Source organism: Dryobates pubescens, chromosome 29, assembly GCF_014839835.1.
Source record: "Dryobates pubescens isolate bDryPub1 chromosome 29, bDryPub1.pri, whole genome shotgun sequence".
NCBI lineage: Eukaryota > Metazoa > Chordata > Aves > Piciformes > Picidae > Dryobates > Dryobates pubescens.
The window spans coordinates 10774876-10791352 of NC_071640.1; the positions used below are offsets into that span (position 1 = coordinate 10774876).

General features: G+C 46.2%; 1 protein-coding gene across 1 annotated transcript in view; it reads right to left on the reverse strand.

The window, feature by feature from the left end:
* Nucleotides 1-16477, reverse strand: part of CACNA1B (calcium voltage-gated channel subunit alpha1 B) — a 432602-nt gene that overhangs the window by 56622 nt on the left and 359503 nt on the right. Inside the window, exon 32 of the mRNA XM_054174438.1 lies at nt 4311-4427. Within this exon, the coding sequence (XP_054030413.1) occupies nt 4311-4427 (117 nt within the window). The remainder of the gene's footprint in view (nt 1-4310; nt 4428-16477) is intronic.

Here is a 16477-nt window from a genome sequence, read left to right on the forward strand (position 1 = left end):
ATGGCCAGGCTCTCTTTCCAGGAAGAATTTCTTCCTCACCTCCAGCCTAAACCTCCCCTGGCACAGCTTGAGACTGTGTCCTCTTGTTCTGGTGCTGCTTGCCTGGGAGAAGAGACCAACCCCCACCTGGCTACAACCTCCCTTCAGGGAGTTGGAGAGAGCAAGAAGGTCTCCCCTCAGCCTCCTCTTCTCCAGGCTAAGCAACCCCAGCTCCCTCAGCCTCTCCTCACAGGGCTGTGCTCCAGACCCCTCCCCAGCTTTGTTGCCCTTCTCTGGACACCTTCCAGCAACTCAACATCCTTCCTAAACTGAAGAGCCCAGAACTGGACACAGGGCTCAAGTGCTGAGCAGTGCTGAGCACAGGGCACAAAGACTTCCCTATCTTCAGCCATTCCCTGACCTCTCTGTGCTTTTCTTTCCCCTATCACCTCTCTACTTCTATTTCTTTGCAAGACCTTCAGGGACAGGGAGGTGTAGTGGGAAAGGGTCCTCATGTGATGGGACTGGGGCTGAGAATTGCACCTTCAATACACAGCTGAACTTTTGCTGCATTCCTGTTTTATAGCAGAGCTATTGCAACAGTGTCTGTGTCTGTCTCAGGTGTTACCCAGGATTTCTTACCCATTTAGAGGAGGCTCAGGGGAGACCTTCTTGCTCTCTACAACTACCTGAAGGGAGGTTGTAGACAGGGGGGGTGGGCCCCTCAGTTTAAGAATGATATTGAGAGACTTGAAGGTGTCCAGAGAAGGGCAACTTAGCTTTCATAGTATCATAGTATCCTAGTATCAGTCAGGGTTGGAAGGGACCACAAGGATCATCCAGTTCCAACCCCCCTGCCATGGCCAGGGACACCCCACACTAGATCAGCCTGGCCACAGCCTCATCCAGCCTGGGCTTAAACACCTCCAGGGGCAGGGCCCCAACCACCTCCCTGGACAACCCATTCCAGGGCTTCACCACTCTCATGGGGAAGAACTTCCTCCTCACCTCCAGCCTGAATCTCCCCACCTCCAGCTTCATTCCATTCCCCCCAGTCCTATCACTACCTGAGATCCTGAGCAGTCCCTCCCCAGCCTTCTTGGAGCCCCCTTCAGATACTGGAAGGCCACAATGAGGTCACCTTGGAGCCTTCTCTTCTCCAGACTGAACAGCCCCAACTCCTTCAGTCTGTCCTCACAGGAGAGGTGCTCCAGCCCTCTGCTCATCCTCCTGGCCCTGCTCTGGACACCTTCCAGCACCTCCAGATCCCTCTTGTAACAGGGGCTCCAGAACTGGAGGCAGTACTGCAGGTGGGGTCTCCCCAGAGCTGAGCAGAGGGGGAGAATCCCCTCCCTTGCCCTGCTGGCCACACTTCTCTTGCTGCAGCCCAGGCTCTGCTTGGCTCTCTGGGCTGCAAGTGCACACTGTGAGCTCCTGGTGAGCTTCTCCTCCCCCAGCATCCCCAAGGCTCTCTCCTCAGGGCTGCTTTCCAGCCAGTCCCTGCCCAGCCTGGATTTGTGCCTGAGGTTGCCTCGACCCAGCTGCAGGACCCTGCCCTTGGTCTTACTGAACCTCCTGAGGTTGGCTTGTGCCCACCTCTCCAGCCTGTCAAGTTCCCTCTGGATGGCATCCCTGCCCTCCAGCCTGTCAAGTCCTTTTTAGCTTATTTATCTTAACTTTTTGATCAAGCCCTTGGCAACTTGTTTATCTTAACTTTCTGATCAAGTCTTTCCAACTTGTTTAACTGTCTGAACAAGTTCCTTTTGACTTGTTCATCTTAACTTTCTGATCAAGTCCCTTCCAACTGGTTTAGCTGGCTGCACAAGTCCTTTCCAACTTGTTTATCTTAACCTTCTGATCAGGTCCTTTCCAGCTGGTTTAGCTTTCTGCACAAGTCCTTTCCAACTTGTTTATCTTAACTTTCTGATCAAGTCCTTTCCAACTGGTTTAAAGTTCCTTTTTAACTTGTTCATCTTAACTTTCTGATCAAGTCCTTTCCAACTTGTTTAACTGTCTGAACAAGTTCCTTTTGACTTGTTTAGGTTAACTTTCTGATCAAGTCCCTTCCAGCTGGTTTAGCTTTCTGCACAAGGCCTTTTTAACTTGTTCATCTTAACCTTCTGATCAAGTCCTTTCCAACTGGTTTAGCTTTCTGCACAAGTCCTTTCCAACTTGTTAAGATATGTTAACTTTCTGATCAAGTCTTTTCAACTTGTTTAACTGTCTGAACAAGTCCCTTTTGACTTGTTTATCTTAACTTTCTGATCAAGTCCTTTCCAACTGGTTTAAAGTTCCTTTTTAACTTGTTCATCTTAACTTTCTGATCAAGTCCCTTCCAACTGGTTTAGCTATCTGCACAAGTCCTTGGCAACTTGTTTATCTTATCCTTCTAATCAAGTCCTTTCCAACTTGTTTAACTGTCTGAACAAGTTCCTTTTAACTTGTTCATCTTAACTTTCTGATCAAGTCCTTTCCAACTGATTTAGCTTTCTGCACAAGTCCTTTCCAACTTGTTAAGATATCTTAACTTTCTGATCAAGTCTTTCCAACTTGTTTAACTGTCTGAACAAGTTCCTTTTGACTTGTTCATCTTAACTTTCTGATCAAGTCCTTTCCAACTGGTTTAAAGTTCCTTTTTAACTTGTTCATCTCAACTTTCTGATCAAGTCCCTTCCAGCTGGTTTAGCTTTCTGCACAAGGCCTTTTTAACTTGTTCATCTTAACTTTCTGATCAAGTCCTTTCCAACTGGTTTAGCTTTCTGCACAAGGCCTTTTTAACTTGCTCATCTTAACCTTCTGATCAAGTCCTTTCCAACTGGTTTAGCTTTCTGCACAAGTCCTTTCCAACTTGTTAAGATATCTTAACTTTCTGATCAAGTCTTTCCAACTTGTTTAACTGTCTGAACAAGTTCCTTTTGACTTGTTCATCTTAACTTTCTGATCAAGTCCTTTCCAACTGGTTTAGCTTTCTGCACAAGTCCTTTCCAACTTGTTTATCTTAACTTTCTGATCAAGTCCTTTCCAACTGGTTTAAAGTTCCTTTTTAACTTGTTCATCTTAACTTTCTGATCAAGTCTTTCCAACTTGTTTAACTGTCTGAACAAGTTCCTTTTGACTTGTTTAGGTTAACTTTCTGATCAAGTCCCTTCCAGCTGGTTTAGCTTTCTGCACAAGTCCTTTCCAACTTGTTCATCTCAACTTTCTGATCAAGTCCTTTCCAACTGGTTTAGCTTTCTGCACAAGGCCTTTTTAACTTGCTCATCTTAACCTTCTGATCAAGTCCTTTCCAACTGGTTTAGCTTTCTGCACAAGTCCTTTCCAACTTGTTAAGATATGTTAACTTTCTGATCAAGTCTTTTCAACTTGTTTAACTGTCTGAACAAGTTCCTTTTGACTTGTTTATCTTAACTTTCTGATCAAGTCCTTTCCAACTGGTTTAAAGTTCCTTTTTAACTTGTTCATCTTAACTTTCTGATCAAGTCCCTTCCAACTGGTTTAGCTATCTGCACAAGTCCTTGGCAACTTGTTTATCTTATCCTTCTAATCAAGTCCTTTCCAACTTGTTTAACTGTCTGAACAAGTTCCTTTTAACTTGTTCATCTTAACTTTCTGATCAAGTCCTTTCCAACTGATTTAGCTTTCTGCACAAGTCCTTTCCAACTTGTTTATCTTAACTTCCTGATCAAGTCCTTTCCAACTGGTTTAAAGTTCCTTTTTAACTTGTTCATCTCAACTTTCTGATCAAGTCCTTTCCAACTGGTTTAGTTTTCTGCACAAGGCCTTTTTAACTTGCTCATCTTAACCTTCTGATCAAGTCCTTTCCAACTGGTTTAGCTTTCTGCACAAGTCCTTTCCAACTTGTTAAGATATCTTAACTTTCTGATCAAGTCTTTCCAACTTGTTTAACTGTCTGAACAAGTTCCTTTTGACTTGTTCATCTTAACTTTCTGATCAAGTCCCTTCCAACTGGTTTAGCTTTCTGCACAAGGCCTTTTTAACTTGCTCATCTTAACTTTCTGATCAAGTCCCTTCCAACTGGTTTAGCTGGCAGCACAACCCTGTCCTAACTCATTTGGTTTAGCTCTCCGAACGCTGCACAAGAGCAAATCCTTAGCGGGGCACTGAAAAAAAGAGAGGCAAAGGTTAATTCTTGCCCAACGCTTGCAGCAAGAGCCCTGGGCTCCGAGAGAGGCAGGCAGGCAGGCATCAGGATCTTACCCTTAACGCGACACCTCGGCAAGGGGAAGCTCTTTGCTGCTCAGTGGAGGCCGCCGCCGGCGCGCCGAGCGTTCCCCTCTCTCCACCTCTCCTCCCGGCCGCCCGCCACTCACCTTGAAGGACTGCACAAAGGTCCAGAGCAAGATGCGGATTGTGTAGCCCTGGCGGAGGAGCTTGATAAGCCTGGCTGCCCTGAAGAGCCTCAGGAAGCTGAGGTTGATGAAGTTGTCCTGCGGAGAGTAAAGGTTTTGTGTCCTTCAGGCATGAAGGCGATCCGAAACCACAGCCCGCAAGAAAGAAATTAAAATTACCAGCTCCACGATCTAAGCAGCAAATCGGCCACCAGAAAACCTTCCAAAAGAAACATTCGTCAGTGCAGATCACTCCACATGCAGCAAGTATGAGAAAACCCCTCTCCACAAGAGCCCCTCCCCTCTGCTACTCGGGTCAGTGAGAGAAAAGGGGGGGGGAGGATAAAAAAAGGCCCTTCCGGCCCTGTCCGCTTGGAGGGCTTTGGGGTGGTTTGGTTGTTCTGGAGTTTGATTGAGTCTTTGCTTTGATTGATTATCTTGATTGCTCTTTTGTCTGATTGCTCTGTTCTTTGATCTCTTGTTTGAGTGTAATTTTGTTTGATTCTTTTGATTGATTGATTCTTTTGATTGATTCTTTTGTTTGATTGATTCTTTTGATTCTTTTGTTTGATTCTTTTGATTGATTCTTTTGTTTGATTGATTCTTTGATTGATTCTTTTGAGTGATTCTTTTGATTCTTTTGTTTGATTGATTCTTTTGATTGATTCTTTTATTATTTTGATTGATTGATTCTTTTGTTTGATTCTTTTGATTCTTTGATTGATTCTTTTGAGTGATTCTTTTGATTCTTTTGTTTGATTGATTCTTTTGATTGATTCTTTTATTATTTTGATTGATTGATTCTTTTGTTTGATTCTTTTGATTCTTTTGATTGATTCTTTTGATTCTTTGATTGATTCTTTTGATTGATTCTTTGATTATTTTGATTGATTCTTTTGTTTGATTCTTTTGATTGATTCTTTTGACTGATTCTTTGATTGATTGATTCTTTTGATTGATTCTTTGATTGATTATTTTAATTGATTGATTCTTTGATTGATTCTTAAGATTGAGTATTTTGATTGATTCTTTTGATTGATTCTTTTAATTGACTAATTCTTTGGATTGATTCTTTGATTAATTCTTTGATTGATTCTTTTGATTGATTCTTTTGTTTGATTGATTCTTTTATTTGATCCTTTTGTTTGATTGATTATTCTGTTTGATTGCTCTTTTATTTGATGGTTCTTTTGTTTGATCTTTTGTCTGTTATTTTGCTTGATTGTTCTTTTGATTCTTTTGTTTGATTGATTCTTTTGATTTATTCTTTTGTTTGCTCTTTTGTTTGATTGATTTTGTTCGATTGCTGTTTTGATTATTTTGATTATTTTGTTTGTTTTGTTAGCTTGATAGTTTTGTTTGCTTGACTATTTTTATTGATTGTTTTGATTGCTCTTTTGCTTATTTTGATTGTTCTTTTGTTTGACTATTTAGTTTGATTTATTATTTTCTTTGTTCTTTTGATTGTTCTTTTGCTTGATTGATTCTTTTGTTTGATTGATTATTTTCTTTGCTTGTTCTTTGGATTGGTCTTTTGTTTGGTCTTTTGTTGGATTGGTCTTTTGTTTGTTCTTTTATTTGATTGTTCTTTTGCTTGATTGTTCTTTTGTTTGCTTTAATCTTTTCTTTGCTTATTCTTTTGTTTGATTGCCCTTTTTTTTTTTTTTTGGATTGTTGTTTTGTTTGATTGGTTCTTTTTTGGGGGTTTCCCCTTCTGATTAAAGCAGATTCTCCCCAGGGAGAAGCCGTGGTGCCACACAATCATTTAATACAGAACGAGCCTTGGCCAGCTCGGGTCGGACAAGGAGCTGAACTCCAGCCAACCCTGGGTGGGCAAAAGGTTGAGTAACAAAGAGAGGCATTGTCCAGGGATGATTAAAACACCCTGGAAGGAATGAGGATGTTTTCTAAGCTGGAGGTTTTAAACCTCTGGAGCACAAGGTGTGACTGGACAGGCTCAGGCAAGGAGGAGTGGCACCAGCAAGAAGGCTCAATGGCAGCGAATCAATCAGAGAGGCTCAGCAGCAGGAGGGGGCCTTAGGAACCTGCTGATTGTTTTAGTCACCCTTCAACGTGCCTTCGCAGGTGGATCAAAGAACTGCAGGAGGCAGATTCTGATTTCCAGTGGTTTTGGTTGATTCTCCCCACCCCACACCCTTTTTTGGGGGTTGGGGTTGTTTGGGGTTGGTTTTTTTTTTTGTCTTCAGGGAAAAGAGGCTTCATGCCCCAATGAGCTAATCTAGAGAGGGTTCTTTCCAAAACAAAACATGCAGAAGCCAGATCCCTCTCGCCCTCCTGTTTTTAAGGAGATGGGGGAAAAAATAGAGCCTCCCCTATTCCACAGTGATTCTGATCCACTGATTTGTGAATCTCTGGTCCCAGCCACGGGGTTGACTGAGTTAGGTAAAGAGAGACTGCATCCCACTTTAGACTGTCAAGCAGCAGAGCAGAAAATACAATCATGAGGAGCTCTTGTTGGTAAAGAAGAGCTGGAAAGGTCTTTGCTTTGTAATATGCTTTGACTAGGAGACACCCAGTCATATTAAAGTGACCCACGTTTCTTGCTCATTTGGCTGCAGAGCTCATCCTGAATTTAGGGGAGGGGGGTTGGGGGGTGGGGGGCTTGTTGGATCTCTCGATTCCTTTAAATGCCAGCTCAGTTTTTGGGGCCATTAGCAATTGCATTCCACCAATCCCATCAAAAGAGTTCAGGAAATCAGTCCCAGGCATGCACTCAGTTTTCTCTCATGTTAAAAACAAACAAACAAACAAAAAAAGAAACCAAAATGAAACCAAAACAAACCCAAAAACCCAAAGGCAAGCAGCTCAGAGTTAGGCACAGAGCATATCTCAGGCTCAGTCCTCAAATAAAGAGAAAAGAGAAAAGCACAGAAATGTTCAATGAAAGAGCAGACACCACTGAGCTCATTCCAGTCAGCAACAGAGAGCAGCTCTGGCAGGCCAAGCACAAGCAAGGATTCCCCTGGGCTGGGCAAGGTTTGGGAAACAGGTGCCAAAACCCCCTGGTGCAGCTCTCAGCACCACCAGGCTCCTTTTTCACCTCACCTCTGTGCCCTTCATAAAATCCCAGCTCAACTCACCTGGGTGGGTAAGGGCCAGGGGGCAGAGGCAGCCCGCGGCCGGATGAGAGGATCCCATCTCTACCTGGGTTCCTGTGCTGGCTGCTAACACCTCTGCAGGGTACTGCAGGGCAGAGCTTTAACCCAGAGCCCATTTTAACCAGGGAAAGTCTCCCCACCAGTGGGAACAGGCTCAGACCTTATGTGTAGTGTTTGTGGCACTCGGGCATCAGGCTGGGAAGCCTGACAAATGGTTACCTTCAAGGCAGATCTTGTCCTTGCACCAACCTAACCAAGGAGACAAGCAGTGCTGCAGGATCCATCTCCCTGGGGATGAACCTGGCCTGTCTCCCTCTTCCCACCTTACTGCAGCCCGACAGCAAGGACATGGCTTTGGTCAGACCTTGCTATGATCTCCAGAGCTGATGTGATGCTTAGTGACTGCTTTGATCTGGCCTGACTGCAAGGTCCCATGGAGCACAGGCTGTCCCTGGGGCTTTCCATGGGCTAGTTTGTACATGTGCAGTGTGAAACTGGAGGTCAGAACTCTGCACTTCTGCCTATAACCCAGCCCCAACTCCTTGAGATTTGACCCTCCCTGTTGGAATCAGGTGCTGCCATGCCCTAAAGGGCAGGGAAGGGCTCAGCTCATGAGGAATCCCTTTTACAAGGGCTTTGTGGAGATAGGATGGGAGAGAACGGACAGAAGCTTGAGGAGGGGAGATTTAGCCTGAAGATTAGGCAGAAATTCTTTACAGGGAGGGTGGTGAATCAGGAGCAGATTGCCCATGGAAGTTGTGGGTGCTGCCTACCTGGAGGTGATCAAGGCCAGGTTGGATAAGGCCTTGAGCAAGCTGGGCTGGTGGGAGGTGTCCCTGCCCCATGGCAGGGGGTTAGAGCTAGATGATCTTTAAGGGTCCCTTCCAACCCAAACCAATCTCAGAAGCTAGGACTCCCTCCCAGCCCAGGGAAGTCCCCTGTCACCAGCACTTGCACGCCCTTGGAAGGACATTCTCTGCGCTGCTCCTAGGGAAGCCAAATTACACACAGCCCAGGATGGGGGGGAAGGGCTCCACGTGTGTAACCCCCAGCACAGCACAGAGAAAACCTGCCCTTCAACACCTCAGCTGTCCAGGCAGCTGCTGGAATTGCATGCAGCTAAAGGGGAGACTCCACACTGCACTATTTCTGGTGTAGGACAGTGGTTTGCATCGCTCCTCCTCCAACCTAGCCACCTCTGCAGCATGGCACAGGGAGAGCCATGGGCTGGGCTATCAAGGTCTTGCTTTCCAGGTTTCTGTTTGCTTTGCTGTTGCACAGGTGTTGAAGGCTGGCTGGTGCTCACAAGAGGCTTACTGATTTGATCATCTACCTGAGGACCAGCAGATGATCTCTGAAAAACCTTTCCTCCAGGCCTGACAATGTTTCCCTCAAAGAGGGAGCTCTGGAACTGAAGGCACCCAGACACCCACCCAGCCCTGGGGGGCTGGGAACAGCCACAGCTTCCCACCACAGGAACATGACCAAAGCTCAAGTGAAGTGATGCATCCTGGCTTGCATCCAGAACAGTGTGACCAGCAGGAGCAGGGAAGTGATTGTCCTCCTGTTCTAGGCACTGCTGAGACCACACCTTGGGTCCTGCATTCAGGTTTGGGGCCCTCACTCCAAGAAGGACATTGAGGAGCTGGAGTGGGTCCAGGCAAAGGCAACAAAGCTGAGGAAGGGTCTGGAGAGCAGGTTTGGTGAGGAGCAGCTGAGGAAACTGAGGGTGTTTAGTGTGGAGAAAAGGAGGCTGAGGGGAGACCTTCTGGCTCTCTACAACTCCCTGAAGGGAGGTTGGAGCCAAGTTGGTGTTGGTCTCTTCTCCCAGGGAACAAGTGATAAGATGAAAAGAAATGTCCTCAAGTTGCAAGAGAGGAGGTTTAGGTTGGATATGAGAAGAAACTTCTTGACTGAAAGGGTTCTAAAATGCTGGAGCAGGCTACCCAGGATGCTTTCCATACTGGCAAGTAGAGGAGCCATGAAGAACAGGGCATGGAGCAACTGCCCAGATCTCTTCCTCTGATATCTTCAGCAGCAGGGTGGTTTCCTCCCCAGCACAGGAGCTCTGTTCTGCACATCAGTGGCAGGGCAGCAGCTGGGTGGGTTTAGTGCTTGGGATTTTTGAACCTGAAGTGGCAATATGAGAGGCTTATGCCGTGGCTGGAGGTGCCCTGCAGGATCTGGGGAAGGAGGTTATGTTATGCTGCTACAAAGCATTACCTTGGCCAGATGCTGAGCTCTTCCTCCCTGGCTGCTTCCTGCAGCCCAGTTGCAGAACACCACAAGGAACCTTGAAACTTCAGATTCCTGTCCTCAGAATGAAGGACTCACCCAGAGCTGCAATGAGCTGTGGGAAGAGAAATCCAACCAGGGCAGGAATGGGAGCACTCAGGAAGCTTTGGAAGCTCTCTTCATCTGACATCAAGAAGAAGCAGCCTGAGGAACTGCTGTCAAGGAACTGGTTGTGTTCCCATTCAAATGCCCAAGCTCCTGACTCTTGCACAGGATCTTGGCTTCCTCTGAAGCATGGGGACAACCCTTGATGATTTGAAGATTTTTGCCACATTTGTCTGTGCCTTGGGGACTCTGCCATCACAGGCATGGCTTATCACATTACCACATCCTATCACATCTCATCATATCCCTTCACCCTGAGCCAGCAACACTGGGAAAACTGATTGCATGCTGTGTGTGGTGCCCAGATCTCTCCTTCTTCGCTGCTACCTTCCAACTTTGGGGTTTCTGTTGTAGAATCACAGAATGGGAAGGTCTGAAAGGCACCTCTGGAGATCATCAAGTCCAATCCTCCTGCCAGAGCAGGATCACCTGGGGCAGTTCACACAGGAACACATCCATGTGGAGCTTGAAAGGCTCTAGAGAAGAAGACTCCACTGTAGGTTCCCAGCAGGAGGAGAAGGAAGAGGGTGGCTCCTGAGGACAACTTGGTGTTCCAAAGGTCTAACTTGGATGTCAAGTGATGGAAGGAGCCTGGAGCTGCAGGTATGACCACAGAGACTGCAAACCTAACAAACAACAGCCTGAGCATTCAAACCTTTAAACTGCAGCATGGGCAGTGGCAAGGCCATAATTTGGCCAAATGGAGGTAAACTGAGGGGGTTTGGTCTATTTTCATGTGAGCAGCTGATGCCAGAGCACAGAGGTGCAGAAGGTGAAATCTCCAGACACATCCTCACAGCTTGGAGCTGCATTTCCATATCTGAAGTGGACCCACAGGAAGGCTGAGGAGGGACTGTTTAGAAGGGCTTGTAGTGGTAGGACCAGGAGCAGTGGTTTGAAACTGCAGCAGGGGAGATTTAGGTTGGACATCAGGAGGAGGTTCTGCACAGTGAGGGTGGTGAAATAGTGGAACAGGTTGCCCAGGGATATGGTTGAGGTCCCATCCCTGGGACCTCAGGTTTGATGTGGACTCTGGGCAGCCTGATCCAGTTGGAGGTGTCCCTGCTGAATGCTTGGCGGTTGGACAAGACGACCTTTGAGGCTCCCTTCCAACCTGCTGCAATCTGTGTCAACCTGCAAGGCTTCCAGCTGCAGCAGCACACACAGAGCACTCCCTTCTCAAGACTGCCCCTGGCAAACATTTCATTTTCACACTGCCCTCTTCTTCTTTGCTGCTTCCTAGCAGAAACCCTCTCCTGTGACCCTCCATGAGGAATGCACGGAGCTTACTTGTGGCCTGTGGTGAAGACCCACTCTGATGTATTCCTTAACAGCAGCTGTGCAACAGGAAATCCAGATGTTAGGCCAGATGCAAGAGCTGTTAGCAGGTGGCCAAGCAAGAATCACTGATAGGCTCATGGGCTCCTTTATCAACCAGAATCAACATAATTAACAATGGAAGAATATAGATATTTCTAGCCTGTATTTTTTCTTTATTCATCCTCTTTTGCTTGATTTCTGATTTATGATATACAAAAGCCAATAGTTCCAAAAGCATCATTGGAATTAGGCACTGAATTCCCAGGGGGATCTGGTCCCCCCCTGGGTGTTAGCCCTGTCCATTAGCCATTTCTCCTGAGTTGTTTGGGTTTGGACTCTGTGCCCACTGCGGTGGCAAAATGCTTCTGCATGCTGGTTTCACAGAGGATTTTCCAGAGTGGAATAAAAACCCACTCTGCCCTACAACATCTCTTTTGGTTTGAGGGAAGCAAGGCTGTGATCACTGCAAGAAGTATTTTGGCCTTCCAGCAGAAGGTAAACCGTGGGCTTAGAATCCCTCTGAGGCTCTTAAATGTTCTGCTTCCCTCTGCAGAAAGCTTCAAGCATCTCATCAGGAAGGCAAAACCCACTTGGTTTCTGAGAGCTGAGCTCTCACAGCATGAAGGGATTCTCCCAGCCAGCCAATCTTCTCTACTCCAGACCATCCAGAAGCATCTTTCCCTCCTATTCTCATCCCAATCCTTCTCTTTATTCCCCCACCAGAAATAAAGCAAGCGGCAGTCTCCCCTTTATCACTGGAGGTGTAACAGACAGCGGAGAACAGGCAATTGGTGACTGGGGTTGCCTCAAGTCACCAATTAGCCAAGGGGAAGAAGATGCAGAACAGAAGCCACATTTTGAGGCACACTGCAGTGAGGCTTTTGTTGCTGTTGTTGTTGTTGTTGTTGTGGTTGGTGGTTTGTTGTGGTGTTGGGTTTTGGTTCCCCACCAGTGCAATAGGAAAACCTCATCAAAGGAAAAGACGAAACCCAAACGGAAAAGAGAGAAGGACAAACACCAAAACAAAGGAGAGGGAAAAGTCAAAGCAAGAAAAAACAAAGAGAAGGAAAATCAAAACAAAAGGAAGAGGAATTGAGCAAAGCAAAGTGGGGTGGGGGGGGAGGAAAAAAAAAAGGGAAAGAGTTGGAAAAAGAATTGTTTAAATTCAATGAAACCAACCGTGTCCTACGTGGGATGTTGCCAGGGGTGGATGTTTTGCCAGGTTATTGACGATATTTGGGGTTGGGTTTGGTTGGTTGGTATTTTTTTAGGGGGTGTGGGTTTGGGTTTGGGTTTGGGTGGTGGTTTTGGTGGTGGTGGTGGTTGGTTGGGTTGGTTTGGAGCAGCAGGTGCACGACACACAGACGGAGGCATGGTGTTCGCGGTGGGTGTTGGTTGGATGGCGGTGAGTCAGCAGGTAGAGAAGGGAAAGAAAAGGACAAAACAGGGAAAGAAAAGGACAAAACAGGGGGAAGGAAAGGACAAAAGAGGGGGAAGAAAAGAACAAAACAGGGAAACAAGAAAAAGGGGGAGGGGAAACCAAGAAGAAAAGAAGCGAGGGGGGGAAAGAGAACGGAACAGGGAAACAAAAGAACAAAACAGAGAATCAAAAGAACAAAACAGAAACAAAAAGGAGGAGGGGACAAGAGAAAAAGAAGGGGAAAAAGAACAAAAGAGGGAAACAAAAGAACAAAACAGAGAAACAAAAGAACAAAACAGAGAATCAAAAGAACAAAACAGAAACAAAAAGGAGGAGGGGACAAGAGAAAAAGAAGAGGAAAAAGAACAAAGCAGGGAAACAAAAGAACAAATGAGGGAAATAAAAGAACAAAACAGAGAAACAGAAGAACAAAAAAGAATCAGAAGAACAAAACAGAAACAAAAAGGGGAAGGGAAACAAGAGAAAAAGAAGGGGGGAACAAAAGAACAAATCAGAGAAATAAAAGGACAAAACAGAGAAACAAAAAGGGGAGGAAAAGGGGGGGGAGAAGAAGAAATAAAGAACAAAACAGAGAAAGAAAAAGGGGAAAAAATAAGAGGGGGAAGAAGAAAAAAAAGAATAAAGCAGGGAAACAAAAAGAGATAAAAACAAGGGAAAAAAGAAGGAAAAGAGAACAAAATGGGGGGGGAAAGGGGGGGAAGGAATAAAAAAAGAAGGGAAAAAAAGAACAAAACAGGGAAAGAAAAAGGGGAAAAAACAAGGGGGGGGAAGAAGAAAAAAGAATAAAACAGAGAAAATAAAAGAGAAAAACAAGGAAAAAATGAAGAAAAAAAAACAAAACAGGGGGAAAAAGATGAAAAAAGAAGGAAAAAAGAACAAAACAGGGAAAGAAAAAGGGGAAAAAACAAGGGGGGGAAAAGAAGAAAAAAGAATAAAACAAGGAAATAAAAAGAGACAAAAACAAGGAAAAAAAGAAGAAAATAGAACCAAACAGGGATAAAAAGGGGGGAAAAAAGAAGAAAAAAGAAAGGAAAAAAAGAACAAAATGGGAAAAAAATGGGGGGAAAAGAAGGGAAAAAAAGAACAAAACAGGGAAAGAAAAGGGGGGAAAAACAAGGGGAAAAAAAGAAAAAAATAAAACAGGGAAATAAAAAGATAAAAACAAGGAAAAAGAAAAAAAATAAGAACAAAACAGGGAGAAAAAGGGGGGAAAAGAAGAAAAGAAGAAGGAAAAAAGAACAAAACAGGGAAAGAAAAGGGGAAAAAAAACAAGGAAAAAAAAAGAAGGAAAAAGAGAACAAAACAGGGGAAAAAAAGGGAAGGGTTAAAAAAAACCAAGAAAAAAAAGAAAAGAAAAAAAAAAGAGAGAAAATGAGTAATCAGGACAAGGAAACTCTGAAAATTTCACTGGGAAAAAAACCTGTTTGGACTTACTGGGGAGGAAGGGGTTGGGGGGAAAGGGAGAGGAAGGGGTTAGGGAAGGAGGGAGGGAGGGGAAGAGTTAATTCCTGCTAACTCTATCAAATCAAAACGGCTTCAAACCAAAACAGATCCCGAGCTCCTCAGGGTAACACAGACAGTGCAAGGAAGTGATTTGCATTTGGGAAGGCAATGCAAATTGGGGGAGACAGGTCACAAACACTTTCCAGTATGAGTTTGGGGGTTGTGGTTTGGTGATTTGGGGGGGGGGGGGGGGGGGGAGGCTTTTTTTTATCTTCCCAGGCATTAAAGCTCAAGGGCAGTTTGCCACTCGGCCTCCCAAGGCCAGCTGTGTCCCCAGGGACACCTTGTCCTTAGTGCCACCTCAATCAGTGAGAGGGGAGGGGGGGAAAAAAAGCCAGGCAGATGTGGGTTGGGTTGGGTTGGGCTTTTTTCTTTTGCCTAAGAAGATAAAAAAACCCAATAGATAGAGAGAGATATATTGCACTGCATTCACAAAGTAAATTACATATGACATGATTAGAAAATCAAATTAAAGCAATTGACACATTTCTTTGCCTTTTCATCTTCACTTGACAGTGGGTTAAAAGTATACCAAGGCAACAAGGCTGGTGGAAGCCAAGCCTCTCAAGATGAGGCCACCCAGGTGAGCAGGTTGGTTTAGCTTGGAGAGCACTCAGAGCTGCACAACAGAGCCATGGGGAGAAGTGGTTGGTGCTGCTGCAGCAGCTGTTTGTGAGCCTGATCTCAGAGCCTTACCCAGCAGGTGCCCTCTCTCCACAGGGAGCTGGAGGGCTTCAAGGGTGGCTGTCATGGGGAGAGATGTAGACTGCTGGTGGGGTTTGTGCTGTGGCTGTCACCTGGGCTTGCCATCTTGAGAAACCCTGCTGTGTCAGGGGGTAATTACTGGGTTCAGTGTCCTGGGAAGGACTAATGGGGGCTGCCCATCAGCAGAGGAGAGGCTTGAGCTGGGGAAGGCAAGTGGAGAAGAGGGCATCTGCTGTGGGGGTCCCAGCTTTGAGCTGTGATGGGCACAGATCTGCTCTTCCCTTTGGTCGTAACACAGTGCTGGGAGCTGCTGCCCCCATGGTCAAGCACCGAGGCAGAGCTGAAGTGGGTTCAGCACTAGCTGTGGAGTTCTGTGCAGAGTGGATGCTCACCTCAAGCCTTAGCTAGGACTCTACCCTACCTGGAAACAGAGAGGGCAAAGAGTGGCTGGGCAGAGGCAGAGGGATTGAAGACTTGAGGCCACAGGCCTGATCTGTGCCCTGCAGGTGAGGCACCCACAGGTCCTCACCTTGCTCCCTGCTGTCTGCAAGCAGCATCCCCACCACCACTGCCTTGGCTCTGTCAGCCCTTGGCTACACTTGAGTCAGCTGGTTCCAAATACCAGAAGGATTTAAGTGGCTTAAAGTGGAGTTGCACCAACCAAAATAGCAGGTTATCTATTACAAAGAAGGTTTAAAGTGTAATTCTCCCAGGATGCACAAGCTCTGTCCAGGATTTACAAGCACTGTGCCACTTTCCAGGCAGCAAAACAGTTCCTGGCTACTGCCAGGCAGTTTGGGGACTCCTTGGGTTTCCCCTGACATTCCCTGGGTTAGAATCAATGTGCTGCAACCAACCAAATGGGACTGGAGCAGAGCTCTGGACCCTTCTGCTTGCTCAATTTCCACCCCACATGCCACAGGCTGCCCTCAGGACAGGAATGAGAGGAAGGCTCACAGCAGTGGTGGAGATCCTGGGACAAGACCACCTCCAGCACATGCCAGTGGCTGAAGCAGGATGAACTTTCCCCCATCCTGACAGCTGCTGTTATTTGCTGCCAGTAACAAGCCTGTTCCAAACACCACCCTTGGGGCCTCACTGCTAACTCCCACTCAGGTCATGAAGCAGTGATCCCAAGACCTGTACATCACTGTCACAACTTCAAGCTCCTAACACCTCCCTCTGCAAGCTCTGCACCATGCCTTTGAGCTCCCAGCCCACTGTCCCTGGCTGGGGCTGCAGGATGGATGTGTGAGTCTCAGGGCTGCATACAGGGGTGGCTGCAGAAGCTGTTCCACGAGGATGAGTGTGCAGCAGTGGCCTGGAGACATCAAGAGAGGAGCTGGCTGAAAGCAGCTTTGAAAAACAAGTCTAGCAAGAAGATGGGGAGGACCTCTTTGCACCCTCTGTCTGCCAAGGAAAATATGGAAAGGAGATCTGATGGCTCCAGAGAAATGCTGCAGAAAAGATCTTAGAGCAGAGCTGAAAGAGATGGGAGGTGGATGGACTGAGGCAGGGGAGCAGAGGCTGGAGTGGAGCTGGGGGATGTACAGCTTCTGCACTAAGGACAAGTTTGTGAGCAGCTTTGTGTTGCACACACAGCCAGGGAAGCTGCTGAACTGCATCAGAAAGTCCTCTTCAAGGTTCCATTAATGGATCTA